The sequence below is a fragment of the Talpa occidentalis genome, unplaced genomic scaffold (assembly GCF_014898055.3).
Source record: "Talpa occidentalis isolate TD23 unplaced genomic scaffold, MPIMG_talOcc4v2.1, whole genome shotgun sequence".
Taxonomy (NCBI): domain Eukaryota; kingdom Metazoa; phylum Chordata; class Mammalia; order Eulipotyphla; family Talpidae; genus Talpa; species Talpa occidentalis.
Window position 1 is genome coordinate 120,271,804 of NW_026555331.1, and position 15,378 is coordinate 120,287,181.

The 15,378-nt window shown below is 37.7% G+C and overlaps 1 protein-coding gene across 1 annotated transcript in view; it reads right to left on the reverse strand.

Moving 5' to 3' along the window:
• Positions 1-15,378, reverse strand: part of RELN (reelin) — a 436,933-nt gene that overhangs the window by 19,716 nt on the left and 401,839 nt on the right. Inside the window, exons 50-57 of the mRNA XM_037511284.2 lie at positions 12,433-12,689; positions 9,773-9,927; positions 8,557-8,771; positions 3,895-4,072; positions 3,569-3,744; positions 3,333-3,439; positions 2,050-2,292; positions 1,292-1,467 (exon numbers count right to left, since the gene is read on the reverse strand). Of these exons, the coding sequence (XP_037367181.1) occupies positions 1,292-1,467; positions 2,050-2,292; positions 3,333-3,439; positions 3,569-3,744; positions 3,895-4,072; positions 8,557-8,771; positions 9,773-9,927; positions 12,433-12,689 (1,507 nt within the window). The remainder of the gene's footprint in view (positions 1-1,291; positions 1,468-2,049; positions 2,293-3,332; positions 3,440-3,568; positions 3,745-3,894; positions 4,073-8,556; positions 8,772-9,772; positions 9,928-12,432; positions 12,690-15,378) is intronic.

A 15,378-nucleotide genomic window follows, 5' to 3' on the forward strand; every position in this document is an offset into this window, starting at 1 on the left:
GAACCAGCAGAGAACCCAGAGTCAAGGGCAAAGAGAATTTTATAAGCTGTAGATGGCAAGAACAGCACTGGCAATGGTACGGAGAGGAAGAGAAACAGGAGGAATGGGTAAATCAGTTGGATGTGGTGTTAGGTCTATGGCAACTTTAAAAAATGTAGTTTTGCTGACACTATTAAATTTCTGGGACAAACTTGAAAAAAATTGACTTGGTTAAAGAAAAAGTTTCAATCTCTTTTGTTCTGGATTGTTGGAAGCAGCAAATGAGGAAACCCCAATCGACACAGTCAAATAAGATAACTTTGATATGGACCATCCTAGAGGGAAAGCCTCCACTTTTAGGGAACATGACTTGGAATTTGGGGTGATGTAACTCTGGGTATAGTTCTGAATATCCTTTATATAACTATCTTAACAATAGTGTGGAAGTGGCAGCATTTGGTAAACTTACTTCACCTTCTAGTCTCAGAAGTAGAGTTTAACATAGCGAAGAGGAAGAGTGAATGCCTAAAAAATTTTTTGCAATGCATCTCCAAAACTTCCATCTGAAAAAGCTAAAACTCTATATCCATTAAGTAACTTCCCATTTCCCCTTCATCCCAGCTGTGAATATACTTTTATTCCTACTAGTAAGGATTTTTACTATTAATGAACATTTTAGCACTTTTTTTTATACAAGGGCATTAGAACAATGCATCGTTGTCTTTATCACTAGTGCTCTAGTAATAAAATGCATTTCTGTAATGACTTTTTTTAGTGAGTTCTGTAGTAAAGCCATCAATTGATATTGGTTTATTGCCTTATTGACACTGTCTATTAATTACTTTCTAAGCTTTAACTTCTATCCTTTTCATATAAATAAAATATATTAAAAGATTTGAGGATCCTTTTTAATTTTTTGAGGATTTGGGAAATTCCATCTGACCTAATGTACAAGTTTTTGTTTGGAAGTCAGGGACAAAGGGAAAATGGAAAGCCATAATGAAAATGTGTAGATCAAGAAGCAAAATGGTTTGATGGAAGCTGAACTCAGTATTACATGTATGAGGTATTATACAGTTACATTTCTTGTTATATCCCAACATACTCACAGATTTTATCTGTGTTCAAATAATGCTACCTGATAAAGGCTTTTGTGAAAGATTACTTGACTTATTCATAGGATAGTGTCTCTTTTAATGAACAAAATCAATCATTTTCTTATAGTTTTCCACATAAGCATTCTCCCCAAACACATTCCCCTATCTCCCAAACGTAATGCCATATTTTGTTTTGAAGAGTCACTTCCCCTTACTTTAAACTGCATCATATATCCTGGCTGTATAATGAGTTCTCTGGAGGAGAGAGCATTGTGAGTCTTGTCCTTCTTTTTATTTGGCCAGTAAAGGTGGAAGGATGGATTGCCACAGAATCCTGCTGTCCTTACTGCATTAGGGTAAAAACTCCAGTTTTCTTCATGGGAAGTGCCTTCTGTGAAGGAAAATCAAAAGCAATATGGCATGTTATTTTCTTGATCTGATTGGTTTATTGTTGAATTACTTAATTATCTATGCTCTAGCTTTTTGTTTATTCCTTAAGACTGATTTTCATTTCAGTTAGTTAATATATAAATTCAAAATCAGCAGTCATATTTAGAAAAGATTATTAAATGCAAATACAATTATTTGCCAAAATTTAAAAAGTCATTGTTAGTCTAGGTAACTGGCACCATTTGGTACACTTTTAAACCAGTTGCAATATATATCTCTGCAGTACAGAAACTCCCGAAGAAACTAAAATGCGGGGGGTATTGAAATTTAAAATTATATTAGTCAGACATTTTTCTTTAGCAGGAATTATTACACTCTCTTGTTGATATTTTAATAAGTAGCAAACTTTGATTTATAAACCACTGGGGAAAATAATAGCTAATTTTTTTTTGAGCAGTGAATATGCACTAGGCACTATTCTAACTGCTTCTCATGTAGTAACTCATCTGAAGACAAAGGCTCATAAAACTCATAAGCAGATGAAAATTTCAGACGGAAGATTATTGAACATCTTGCTTCTTACCGTCATCAAAAGTATCGACCAGCTGACTAGGATTGATTTCTGCTCCACCAATCAAAATGTTGTCTAGTGCCCACTGAGCACGCTCCACCCCAGAGACCACAAATCCATTGCTGATCACAAAAGGCTGCCACCAGCGAAGTCGAGTTGTATTGGTGAGGGCATCCTCAGGAAGGAGTATGTAGTCATGTCTAACAGAAATGTATTTCTGGTAATCCATTTCATGAAGCAAAGTCCAAGTAATTCCTACAATAACAAATATGCCAACATAGTAACATAACTGGAAAACCTCTCACAAACCACCAGTCTATTATAGCTGGTACAATCCAGGTAATAAACTGATTTTGCTGACTTTAATGAGTGTTCACTACTTATAAACACTATATTAAAATAAGGATGATGATATCAGGGGATGAGTGTTTAGTAGTACTTGGCCAAAAGTGGAAACACTAAAGTCAAAACAATTTTATTTTCTGCTTTCAAAATTTTGTTCTCAATTCCTACATGCACTATTTCTCATAAATTATGACATAATCCATGTTTTACATGTGTCAAGACAAGAAGTCCTAGTATTTTAAAATGTAGTTATTATAATTCTATGCAACTTCTGATTTGTTGAAATGAAAAGAAACTATCAGTTGATAAGACTATAGGTGGGGGTGCTTAAATTATGTAAGAAAGCACTTTTATTATACCTTAAATACCTCTGGGTTTTCTATTTATTTATCTACTAGTTATTAAGAATGAGATCTATCTGCTAACGCTGATAGATGGCCTTTCTAAAGACCATAGTATTACTGTTCTGGTTTCAGCTACATTAAAATAATGAAAGAGAATTTTGTTAAAATAGATGATGGATTCATAAATTTGAACTATCTTTTTTCACAATAAAGTTTTCTTGCAGATTCTCTATAGTATTTATTACATGCTTATTCACACACAAGTTTTTAAAAACATGTTTTGAAAATGTTTATAAGATTGTATTTTACTTGGAAAACCACACAAAATTTATTTTATTATATCAATTATAATCAAACTTCTTTTAAGTATAGAGATTTTTCCTTATTCATAAAGTTTGGGGCTTATTTTTTAAATACAATTTCTCTTATCCTTTTTTTTTGGTAGAATTTGCTTAACAAATGGAAAGTGTAATATAAGCAAGATCTATAGCTTTCCTGTGTTAACTTCCACTATTTGCATTGCGAAGTCAGCAAAGTTTTGCCCAGGGCCATTGGATGGAATGTGGGATGCAGCTGCAAGGCATGACTTTAATCCCTGAAACGTGCCTCCATCGGTAGAGTAGTCCAACAGCACGCCTTCCTTCCGGCAGATGGGCCGATGGCAGGAGGTCATGTTGTTCTCACTACCAATGCGCCCCCAGTATTGCAGGAATCTGAATGGAAGCACACATTGTCCATCAGAACAGTCTACTCAAATCCTAGATAACAACTTCCACACATATGTTTTTTGCATTGGGGCCAAAATGCTATGTCATGATAAAAATAACAAAACATTAACTTACTTTGCCCCTCGGAGATCCAAATCCTGAGTAATAGCTTGTCTCACAGTGGATCCCCCAAAATACAGTGCAGTGTTCTCAGCAAGAATCCCACACTCTGTACATGTACTTCCACCTTCTAAGGACATCCATAAATCAGGTTTGATTTCTTCACTGTCAAAGCGTTCCTTCAGGAATGTCTGGAAAAAAAAAAGTGGCATGTAGCTTAAGATAATCAGAGAAAGCAATACAGAATTACACCTTGGACTTAGTCATTAGTCTCACACTGTGTTCTTAAGGTGTGATCTGCAATTTGGGTAAATGTTTCTCTCAGCGACTTTTACCATTACCTTCAGAGTGTGTGTCAAGTAGCAGTTGGGCCCAGAGTATCCTGGATCACAGATGCACTGTTCTTTTAAGCAATCTCCATGGCCCCTGCAGTTGTCCAAACATCCAGGGCCGAGGTAGAAATTGTCAATTGCCCACTGCATATCTGAGTACTTCTGATAGAATCTAAACCTTATTGGACTATTGGGAACACAAATATAAAAGAGTGAAAAACAAAGTTAATTTTATTCAGGTTCATCTTCTTGAGTGTATTTCCAGTGCTCAAAAGAAAAAAAAAGAACATTTAAGAAGGGTGACAGGAAGAAATGGGTTAAAAATATCTTCTCTGATGGCCATTATCCTTCTATTTCTAGTCATGGAAATTTAAGCCAGTTTCATTAAAATTTTATAATATGTAAGTATACCTGTAGAGACAAAATGAAAATACATTGGAATCTCTTTCAAGAAATAGTAACACTTTAAAATACAAATATGTAGTTGTTATAAATCAAGTCGCTTATGAACTAAAGCTCAGTGGTTGTGTTTAGATTCATTAATTGAATTTCTGAAATTGTACAGAAGGAGAGTGAATCCATTGACAGAGCCTTCTCAGTACACATACAGCCTTCTGGCAATTGGAAAACAGCAACTTTTGAATTTCCCAAAGATAATCAATATTCTCATAGTAATTATGCTAATTAGAAAACAATTTTGAAAGGATTATATCAAAAAACAATTTCCCTGAGATTTTAATTTCACCATTGTTCTTCTTTGTGTTCTGGGAAAAATACAAGCTTCATAATGAACCTTATATTAAAATATGCCAGACTATTTTGGTGTGAAGAGTCCAAAATGCATGAGGGAACTTTCTGGGGTGATGTAAATGTTCTGTATTTTGTTTTACATGGTGGTTACATGGGTTACACAATGGTAAGACCTCATTGTGCTGAACAATTAAGATGTGTGTGTCTTACTAAATGTGTCATTATTATAAAAGAGAGCGAGCATGGGAGGGAGAAAAATGAGACGATGACATTGCGGTGGCTCCCCAGTCACGCATTTTATCCCAGAAAATTCATATGAGATAACTATAACATAATTCCCCTAACAATGAACTGGGTCAGGAATGGGCCTTCTTGAGTTAATTTCTACCAATGGGATGCAAGGAGGTGCTTACTCCTACTCTGTTTGAAAGAAAAGCAACTGTCTTTTTCTCTCATTGAATATTGTTAGGATGCATCATAATTCAGTTGTTTTTTTTTTTTTAGTAATCAGCTATTTTCATGAGAGGACCTGGCCCTAAAGTTGGATGTGACAGCAATATGTGCACTGTAGAGTAAAAATTAAGAGTAAGAAAGAATGATGTCCTTGAGGACATTGTTGAACTTGTGAATCAACTAATCCTAGAGTCTACTTATCTATGTTTTGTTTTTTTCATTATAGATAGAATACATTGAATTTTTTTTTTTTTTTTTTTTTTTATAGAGGCATGTTTCATTTATTTATTTATTTATTTATTTAGTTTGTTTGTTTTTTGTTTATACATGCACTGGGTACAGTCAGAAGCGCAGGAGGGTGAGAGAATTCACCAGAGCCAGAGTGGGGAGCAGAGCAGGCAGAAGGACCGAAGTACACTGCTGAGGGGAGCAGCGGGCGGCAGGAGAGGTCTGCGCACCATGTGGGATCCTCCTCTGGTGGCCGGGGAGCAGCCGGGGATCGAACCGGCGCCGCAGAGGCCGCGGGCAGCTTCGCAACCCAGCGCTCAACCGCTGCGCCACCAGGGAGGCCCCTACATTGAATTTTTTTATTGAGCTAGTTTGAATTGGGTTTTCTGTTACCTGTAGCTAAAAGTGCCCTGATTTAGTTTCCTAGCATGTTGTAGTGTCAGCAAGGCATGGAGTAGGTTTTCTATGATCCAGGCAGACAGGTAAAGGAGGCGTCCTGGAACCTTCGATGGCTTTTTTAGGCCTTTAATGATCTTTTTATACCAGTTGTAGTGAGGCAACCAGGTGCAGGACAGGCTAGGAGGCCTGCCAGCCTCCTAACCCCTGGCAATCTTTACTCTTTCTGGTCTCTACTACATTCTACTGCATGGTCCTCTGCCACCCCATACTTTGCTGCCGCCCTTAGAGGCGCTGTCTCTTGGCTCAGGTGTGCCCACTTATGCACACATGCACCATGCTCCAGGTGCCCACCATCAGGCACGCGTGTAAGACCACAGGTGTCATTCTTGATGCTAATGGGTGAGGTCAGAAAAAACCTGATTACTTCCATTTACCCTATACATGTTAATTACCTAAACCCTTTAGATTTGTTCCAGAAAGTTGTGGGTGGCCATTGTAGGGTAAGGTAAAAAGTATCAGCCTTTTCTGCCCTCCCGTCATTAGGACAGATGACGGAACCCTGCGGTCCTGAATGCATGCCTGATAGCAGGCACCTGGAGTAGGGTGTGGGCATAGGTAGATGGGATTCACCTGGGCTGAGACTGGGCTTTTAAGGGCAGCCTCCCGGCCCCCAAGCACCCCTGCCTGCTGTGTACTGGGTAAAATCCCAATAAAAGACCTGCAAAAACCATTGAGGACTCTGACTCCTTTACCTGGTGTAGGGACAGTAACAGGCACAGTGCAGGTTTTCTGATCCCATGCAGACCGGGTAAAGGAGGAGTTAGAGTCCTCAGTGGTTTTGCAGGTTTTTATTGGGATTACCAGGTACACGGCAGGCAGGGGTGCTGGCGGGGGTGGGAGGCTGGCAGGCCTCTCAGCCCCCAGCAAGTCTTCACTCTATCTGGGTTCTCCGGCCTTCTCTCTGCTTCTCCGCTCTTCTGTTTGTTCTGCTGCTCCTCCGCTTCTTCTTTCGGCTTCTGCTCGGCTTCTACTGGCATCCCCGTGACGCCGCCCTTAAAAGCCCAGTCTTAGCCCAGGTGAATTCCATCTACCTATGCCCACACCCTACTCCAGGTGTCCGCCATCAGGCATGCATTCAGGACCGCAAGGATCCATCATCTATCCTGATGGCAGGAGGGCAGAAAAGCCTGACATTTTTTCTTACCCTACACCCGGTCTGCTGCATCATAGAAAACCTGCTCCATGTCCAGTCTTGCCTTTACAGTCATGTAGTAACTGATATTGATGGGACACTTTAAAAGAGGTGTGCAACCACCTAGTCAAAGACCCTATCTTTTCTGATCATATATTTTAATTCTGTTTCACAAGAAGTTTCTTCATTTAACCAGATTCTGTGAGTCACATGGCAGAAGTACAACTGCCATTTTCTTTAAAGTGTCTTTTCTTCTAATTTTTCAGTCAAAGGGAAATAGTTCAGAATTGCCTTAAATTAACTTATCCACAGACTTTTCAGAGAACAGTTTAATCATCTTGGCTCACCACTGCTCTAGGGTAATTATTTTTCACTGCAGGTGCAGAACATAATGCTTTGATAAAAGAAAAACAAATTCTACAAGCCTCATTTGTAAAAATAGTACGAACTGTTAAGATTTATAAATAGCATTATTGCTATGTTGTGATTTATCAGAAAAATATATTTGGTCATTCAGATGACTAAAATATATTTCTCATATATATATTTGGCTTTCATCCACAGTTCCTGGTTCACAGCTCCCAAAGCCTTGAAATTTCCTCAAGGGTGAGAGTGAAAAGGTGTTCCTTATTATGTTAATGAGGTGACTTTTTGGTCACCTCTGGAAAGAGGCTAATATCTAGAGAACCAACTCTGATTAGCAGGTTGGGTCTTCCAGGCCCATCACCATCTCAGGAGAGGAGGGGCTAGACATTGATTTCTGTTGCCAATGGCCAATGTGTTAACCAATCATGCCTAAGTAATGAAGCTTCCAAATTACAAAAAAAAAAAAAAAAAAAAAAAAAGCAAAAAAACAAAGAAGGGCTTCAGAGAGCTTGTAGGTTGGTGAACATGTGGCTATCTGGGGGGAATGATGCACCTGCAGAGGGCATGAGGGACTGTGTTTTTTCCCCATAACTTGTCTTATGCATTTCTTACATCTGGTTGTTCCCAGGTATACCCTTTCTAACAAATAGGTGATCTAGTGAGTAAATGGGTTTCCTGAGTTCTGTGACTCACCATAGCAAACTAATACAACCTGAGAAGCGGGTCCTGGGAGCCTCTGATTTATAGTCAGTTGGACAAAGCAACATAACAGTGTGGGCTTGCAACCGATGTGTAGAGGGGACTCTTAGCCAGTGGAATCTGATGTTATCTTCCAAATATCCATGTTTGAATTGGGTTTGGGGACAGGGTTCCTAAATGATGATGAATTAGGATTTGCCTGTGGTTTTGTCTATCATGGATTGACAGGCAGTAATGTGGAAAGCATATGATACACAGTGGGCCACAGTATACTAAATCAACAAAACAGCAGACCTCATGCATCTGATTCCAAGGCCATCACTTGCTCTGTGCCCATTTGCAGATACTGTGGAGACATGGAGAATAGAAGGGCCTGGTAAAGCCCATTTTACCAAGCTTTAGCCTTACAACTTGAAGTTTCCTCAAGGCAGCTCATAAGGAGATAACCAAATTGGAGAACCTTTAAAAATAATGAAGAAGAAAGCACTTCTCCCACAATCACATGTCATTTCAGGCTCAACTACAGCATCCCTAATCTACTTCTGGATGCTTGGGACAAGGCTTTAAAAATATCTTATACTTACTTTCCCACTAAGCTTTCAGGAAGTGGGTAGGTGATCCTTTTCCATCCTTTAGTTGGAAAGAATACAGACGGCTGAGAAACACTTCCAGAGCATTTTGGGTCTGCAGGTAAGCACTGGGGGACCAGGTAATTCCAGCTCACACCAAAGTCAGTAGAATACTGCACATGAATTTGATTTTGGGCAACTTTTTCAGATACTTTGCAGCCAACAGAGATCTAGTAAACAGAAAAGAAAGATTGTTAAGGTATTGAAACAATACTGTATGTTTTTGCTCTAAGAATTTGGCAGCAAGAAATTTTCTCATCACTTGATAGACACTGTACCACATCCATTCTGTATTCTCAGGTTTATAACTTGTTTTGCTGATGGATGGGTGAGTTGATGTAGTTGCCCAAGGTAACAAATTATAGAAGGTGCCAAATATATTGTGCAGGGAGTTTGGAGAGAAGCTAAACACTGTACTTCTGCCATGGCTGGCTGATTGCCTTGGAAAGCCTGGACCTACTCTTACAAATTGTTGTTTGTTGTGCTAATGGTCTGGCACTTTTTTTTTTTTTTGGCAGAATACTCGACCAAGCAGGATTGCTAACAGCTTTACCAAGTTTATTATTTTGTTGAACAATTTATGACTCAATAAATCACTTTCAACTACAAGTTAGATGCAATGGAGTAGTAACAGAAGGTACTTTTAATAAGGCACAGGATCTTTTGTTGATGGAAATAGCCATAATGTAATACAGTGGCAGTGAGGTAGACAAAATAAATTGGTTGACATAAAATCTTGGCCAAAATTAACGTTGGCACTAATGCTAATCATACCTTTGTTTTCTATTATTTTTTCCTCAAAATGCTCTTCTAAGAAAGGAGGTATATCTTTAATCTTCTCTTAAGGAAAAATTGCCTAAGTTATATAATGATTTAAACTCAAGGAATTGGAATCAGTATGCTATATTTTTATTATCAATATTTTTCTCTATCAGTATTTAATCCTGAACAGAAACACATTGACTCTTATGAAGTTTCACCCTGAAATAGTTGGGAAATAAAATACTTCTAATCAATAAGTTACATATAGTTGAGTTGTTATATTACCTTAATATTTCAAAGTACATATTAAGTCAATGAAACATTAGAAGAGCTTTCTCTCTACATTTTTCCCCATTTTTATATTGTTCATGCATGGTTATTTATATAACTGAGACGATAGCATCTTCACCTTGAACTGCATTATCCAGCCCTCAGTGGGAGTCAAGTCGTGAGTCACTGCATACACTTCCCTTCCATCATGACTGCCACAAAGCATGACACCATCAGGGGAGTCACAGAATCTTTCCACTGTACAATCATCATGGAACAGCCAGTGCTCATTCACTAAAAAACAAGCAAAAAAAAAAAAACACACACACACACAAAACAAAACATATACACAAAAGTTTTATGACAGAAATAGTAGAAGCAAATTCTCACTTTAAGCAAGATCTAAAATTACATTAAGTAGAAATCTCTTCTTGTATATTACATATAATCTGCAGACAAAATACCAATGTAAGTACATCATTTTAGGAACAACATACTGTGAGGTGGAGATATAGGTACTCTCTGATATTAGTAAGTCAACATTTGGGGAAAAAAGATTATATTGTATGTGAAGCAAATGAAAAGCTAACAGAAATATATATCTAATTTTTTTCCTAATAGATATTTGACTTTTTAGGCAGGGTCTAATAAAGGAGGAATAATTTTTTTGTAACATGATAGTGAAGTAAGTTAGCTACTTTCATTCAAATTCTACTGGTATCATATGGGTAATTTAAGACCTGCAGTAGTCAAACTCACAGAATCAGAGAGCACAACAGTGGTTACCAAGGGCTGTGGTAGAAAGAAATGGGAAGATCAGTCAGGGATACAGTTTCAGTTTGCAAGATAAGTTCTGGAAATCTAGTGTGAAACATAGGACCTATATGTTGTGTTCTCACTGTAACAGAAAAATCAACCTTTTTAAAAAAGGGAGGTATAGGAGGAAACTGGGGATGATAGATAAATTTATGACCTTTATTGTGGTGGTAATGCCATATTCTGTCAGTTTTCATTTCATGGGATTTGGAGCTACATTTAATCCTATATCACAGATATAAGACTCAGAGTCAAAATACACAGAAATTTGAATTCCAGCAAAAGTAACCCAAGCTAATTTATTGTGGAATACAAATTTATGCTAGTCTGCAAGTCTGATAAAAGAGGACTTACATTAACCAACTAACTCATCAATCTTTTCTGCAGTATCAGAAACCACTTCCATAAGAAAATAGCAGTTTTTAGGAATACTATTTTTGCAAGGCAGCAGAAGTCAGAAAATTTGTTCCTTTGATTGTACATGACGAATTAAGCATACAGTAAATATCAGTATTTTGGAACTTCAAAAAGTAATCTGTATTTTCTTTTATTCATAAAGAGGCAGTACTTAAATGCTTCTCTGATTGTAAACTCCTTTATAAAAGCCATTACACAGGAAAAATAAGTGAGAAATTAAGTAAAGTTCAGAGCCATCAATGTAAATAAATTTCAGATTTATTCTTAAGAGAATGAGACTATTTGGTAGTGGTGAGGAATGTTTTTAAGCTTTTTAAATTTATTTAAAAGGGTGATTTTTATAAAAATGTTAGTTATACCACCACATACTAATAAACATATACTAATAAATTGATGAGAATAATTAGTCAATAACATCAAAATGGTAACTAAATTATGATGAATATTAAACAACTATTAAAATTATATTTTCAAAGATATTTAATTATATGGGGAAATTATGAGGATTTAATTCTAAAAGAAAAAAGCAGGCTACAAAATATGTCACAAAACAATTTTGTCAAATATGTGTTCACATAAAGTCATAGAGGTAAAAACCTCTAAGAATACTAAAATATTGATGATTACCTTCTGGATGATTTTTATGTCCATTCTTCATGATTTTCTGTACTTTCTCAACTTGATACTTTGAACATGTATTATTTTTATAATAAACCATTTAAATAATTAAAATTTCAAAATTTTCTCAGCATATGCTGCATTCTATGGAAAGTTCTCATCAGTAAAATATCTCCAGATTGTTCTTTCTATGTGAGATTCCAGGGCTGAGTTGGGGAGGACAGAATCCCATTGTCTGACGAATCTATAGTGGTGTCTTTGTTTTCACCATATGGATAACACTGGCAGTGTTCATATGAGATGTATTATTAAACATCATTACTTTACCTGAAGATACTATATTTTATTTAGTAGAACCCTGGAAGTGGCATGACAAAGCCACATACTTAATATAAGACACAACTTTAGACAAAGGTGACCAGAATAGTGCCATGAACTGAAAAGAAAATAAGATATTTAAAATAATAATAGTATGGGGAAATCATTTCCAGTTTACTGGGCTCACTCTGCTACTTCTCCTGGCAATGAAGAATAACGAGCAAGACCTTGGATACGCTCTGAAACAAGAAATGCCTCCACAAATGTGTCTGGCATGTAGCAAAACAAAATACTTATCTTTGAACATTAAAACAAGTGATGGTATTATTGGCTTTCTACTCAAAGTAGAAAACAGGAGGAACAGAAAAGAAAGTTTTCAAAGAAAAGAAATTTTCCTGTTAATAAAGTTATAGAATGCTACTAACGGAAATATACTTGCTGACTCAAATGAAAGAAAGGGTTTAGTTACAATGTAAAGCAAGAAGGTTAAGAGAAACAAAGAGGTGTCATCCTTTTTTATTATTTCACTGATTCTGTAGCTTTAGAGGTTCCATATTGCACACTTTGAAAAGGTCCAAATCTAAAGTGCATTTCACAGGACTTATTATTAAGTATTAGTGAAAAATTCACCTGCAGTTTTGTCTTCCATAAACATGTCAAAAGCTATTCTGCCGACAGGGCCTGCATCTGCAGGGGAGCGTTCGTGCTGGGGCACTGGGGCGCTGCTGAAGGTATCCAGCATGACCGTCCTCTGGTCAGCAGAGCCAGATATGAGGACATTGTCAATGGCCCAGTCGTTCTGATCTAGGCCATCATGTCTTGGCTGCCACCAGCGGAAGCGAGTAGCAATTTCTTTAGCATCAAGAGGGAGAAGGATATTCACAAATCTGCAAGAAAATGATGGTGCAGGTGGAAAATAAACTCTTGTCAAGTGTCTCATTGGAGTAAAAGATTGACAGCATATCACATCGTGGGTAAGGGGAGGATATGAGCTAAAATAATTAATTTAAAAACTGTACCATTTTTTATTGCGGTGACATTCATTTACAGCACTGTTTATGATTTAGGGGATAGATTCACCCCTCCTCAGATGTGTCACCACAACATACCTGCTACCAAAGCACCCCTAGTCCTGTACCATATACCATTGTGCCCCCTCCCTGCTCTATTCTCCAACCCCACCCTTCCCCTCTAAGAGCCCCAATTCCATAGTATTAGTGGTTCAGGAGAAGTCCAAATTTGTAAAGAACCCTTAAGCTGAGGGCTTTGATGAGGACCACTTTAGCTTTTGTTTTTCACTCTGAAGAGGGTTATTTAAAATCAAATTTTATTGATTTACCATTTGTTTACAAAACTATGTAATTTGGGGAGTACAGCTTTATACCTTGAAGCTCAACCATCACCAAAGTTTTAATGCTATCACACCATCACATTCTCCCTTTTCCCCACTCTTCCCAAAGCCCAAAGTTTAAATAAATTATGACCACTATTACTATCTTGGTCAATTTGTTTTTCCTTCATGGAATGAAAGTAGACTAGACAGTTATGCTTTTATTCTATAGAAACTAACTTCCTTCTTCCTATATAATAGGCTCTTTAAATTTTTAGGAATTTATACTTGAGAGTCCTTATAACTTCTTCCACAAAGACTAAAGAAATGGTTTACCTGGCCTATTTTCTCCTACTGATATATGAACACTTTTTTTTTTTTCTTTTCAGTATTACAGTTTGTCATTCAGCTTCTATTTGCATTCCTTTATTGGTGTCCCAATATTAATGCTTGTGGACAATTTAGCTTTGGCTTATGGCAGAGACTGCTGCTCCTTAACTGCCATTCTTTCTTTCTCTCTTTGTAACAGGAGCCCATATTTATATGGCAAATAGTAGCCCAGAATAAAGCCAATGCATCCAGACTCCCTTGCTCCTGGGAGTGTCTCTGTGACTTAAGTACTGGCTACTGGAATGTGAATGGGTGTTTGTGCAACTGTTAGAAAGTGTACTGATAAAGACAGCACATCCTTCTTGTCTCATCCTCCTTCCTGTTGGTTGCCATGTGGAGGAGCAACAGTTTCCCTTTTGGACCATGAGATGGAAGTTGGGTTGAATGTGGCAGAAGGAACATGAACCTGGAGTTGGTGAAGCAATGATCCATCAGCTGAAGCTGGAGGAGCCCAGGGCTACTTTCCTTGGGAACCAATTTATGTAAGAGAAAGAAACCCTTCTGTTTATTTTAGGTTTTCTTTCATTCACAGCTAAACCTTTTTTTATCAGATACATTGAATTTAAATGATCATCTACAAGGTTCTTTGTTTTTATTTTAGCCAACTTCTTTTTTTCAAAGAAGGGATTTAAAAACAGACTCTAGACTTCTTTTTTTAAAATAATTTTCTTTTTTTTTTAAGATTTATTTTATTTATACAAGAACTGGGGTATAGGCCAGATGTGCAGGAGGGTGAGAGGATTCACCAGAGACAGAGTGGGGAACAGAATAGGCAGACTGACAAAATACATTGCTGAGGGGAGCAGCGGGCCAGACAGGAGAGGTCTGCTCGTGATGTGGGTTGCTCCGAGGCCATTGGGGATCCAACTGGCACTGCAGAGGCTGCAGAGAGCTTCACAGCACTGCGCGCAACCACCCGCGCCACCAGGGAGGCAGGCCCTACACTCTAAATTTCTTAAGGATATTTATATTTTACTGTGGTTATGTTCGAGCCCCAGATTCTCTAAAATGGAGTGAACATTATCTAAATAAACATGTAAATAGTTTTTCTGTTTCCAATTTCCCAAAACATTGAAATTATTTATTATATACTTATTAATTTATGTGTTTCTGTATTGGTCTTATCCACTATCAGCATTGTGTTAGTATATCTTATCCTGGAATTTGAAAACCAGCTTTTCTTAAAATGAAAATTCTAATTGTAACAGAAGCATCTCCATAAACAGAGGAGATACCATGTTCCCCACCCGATTTACATGCAGATGCATTGGACAAGCTATTGGGAACTAGAGAGCAGAACTGAGTGGCCAGGTGAAGCTACGTAACAGAAGGCAGGTGGGCTCTAAGAAGACAGGTGGAGAAGAAGGTGCTTCTTGGCTTTTGACTTGCACAAGAGACTGGGGGGACTTGGAGGACACATGGAGGAAAGCTATATAGATGTGCACTTGAAAGACATATGGGTGAGAGGCATGTAGGGAGGCTGACAACAGCTGTCACCTTGATTTGTACTTTGATGTTGCTCCTTTTGTTCCACATTTGTCTGACCCCTTTCATCCCTTTCCTATGGCTTCCCATCAGAAGTTGCCTTAGACTTGTGGCAAGTTCTTGGATGTCAGCAGCCCCATTTTGGGCTAACCCTGTTTGGCTGGGCATTTTTTCATGAGGGGATGGGTAACTCTGAGGGTTTTGTTGGGAACTATTATCCTTTATTTTCTCTCTATGCACACTCCTTTGTCTTTTTGTGCATGGATAGCAGGATCCTTTTAAAATGTGCAAGTTTGGGGTCTCCCTGGTGGCACAAGGGATTAAGTCTCAGCACTATGAAGCTATGGGCAGCCACTGCAGCACAAACTCCA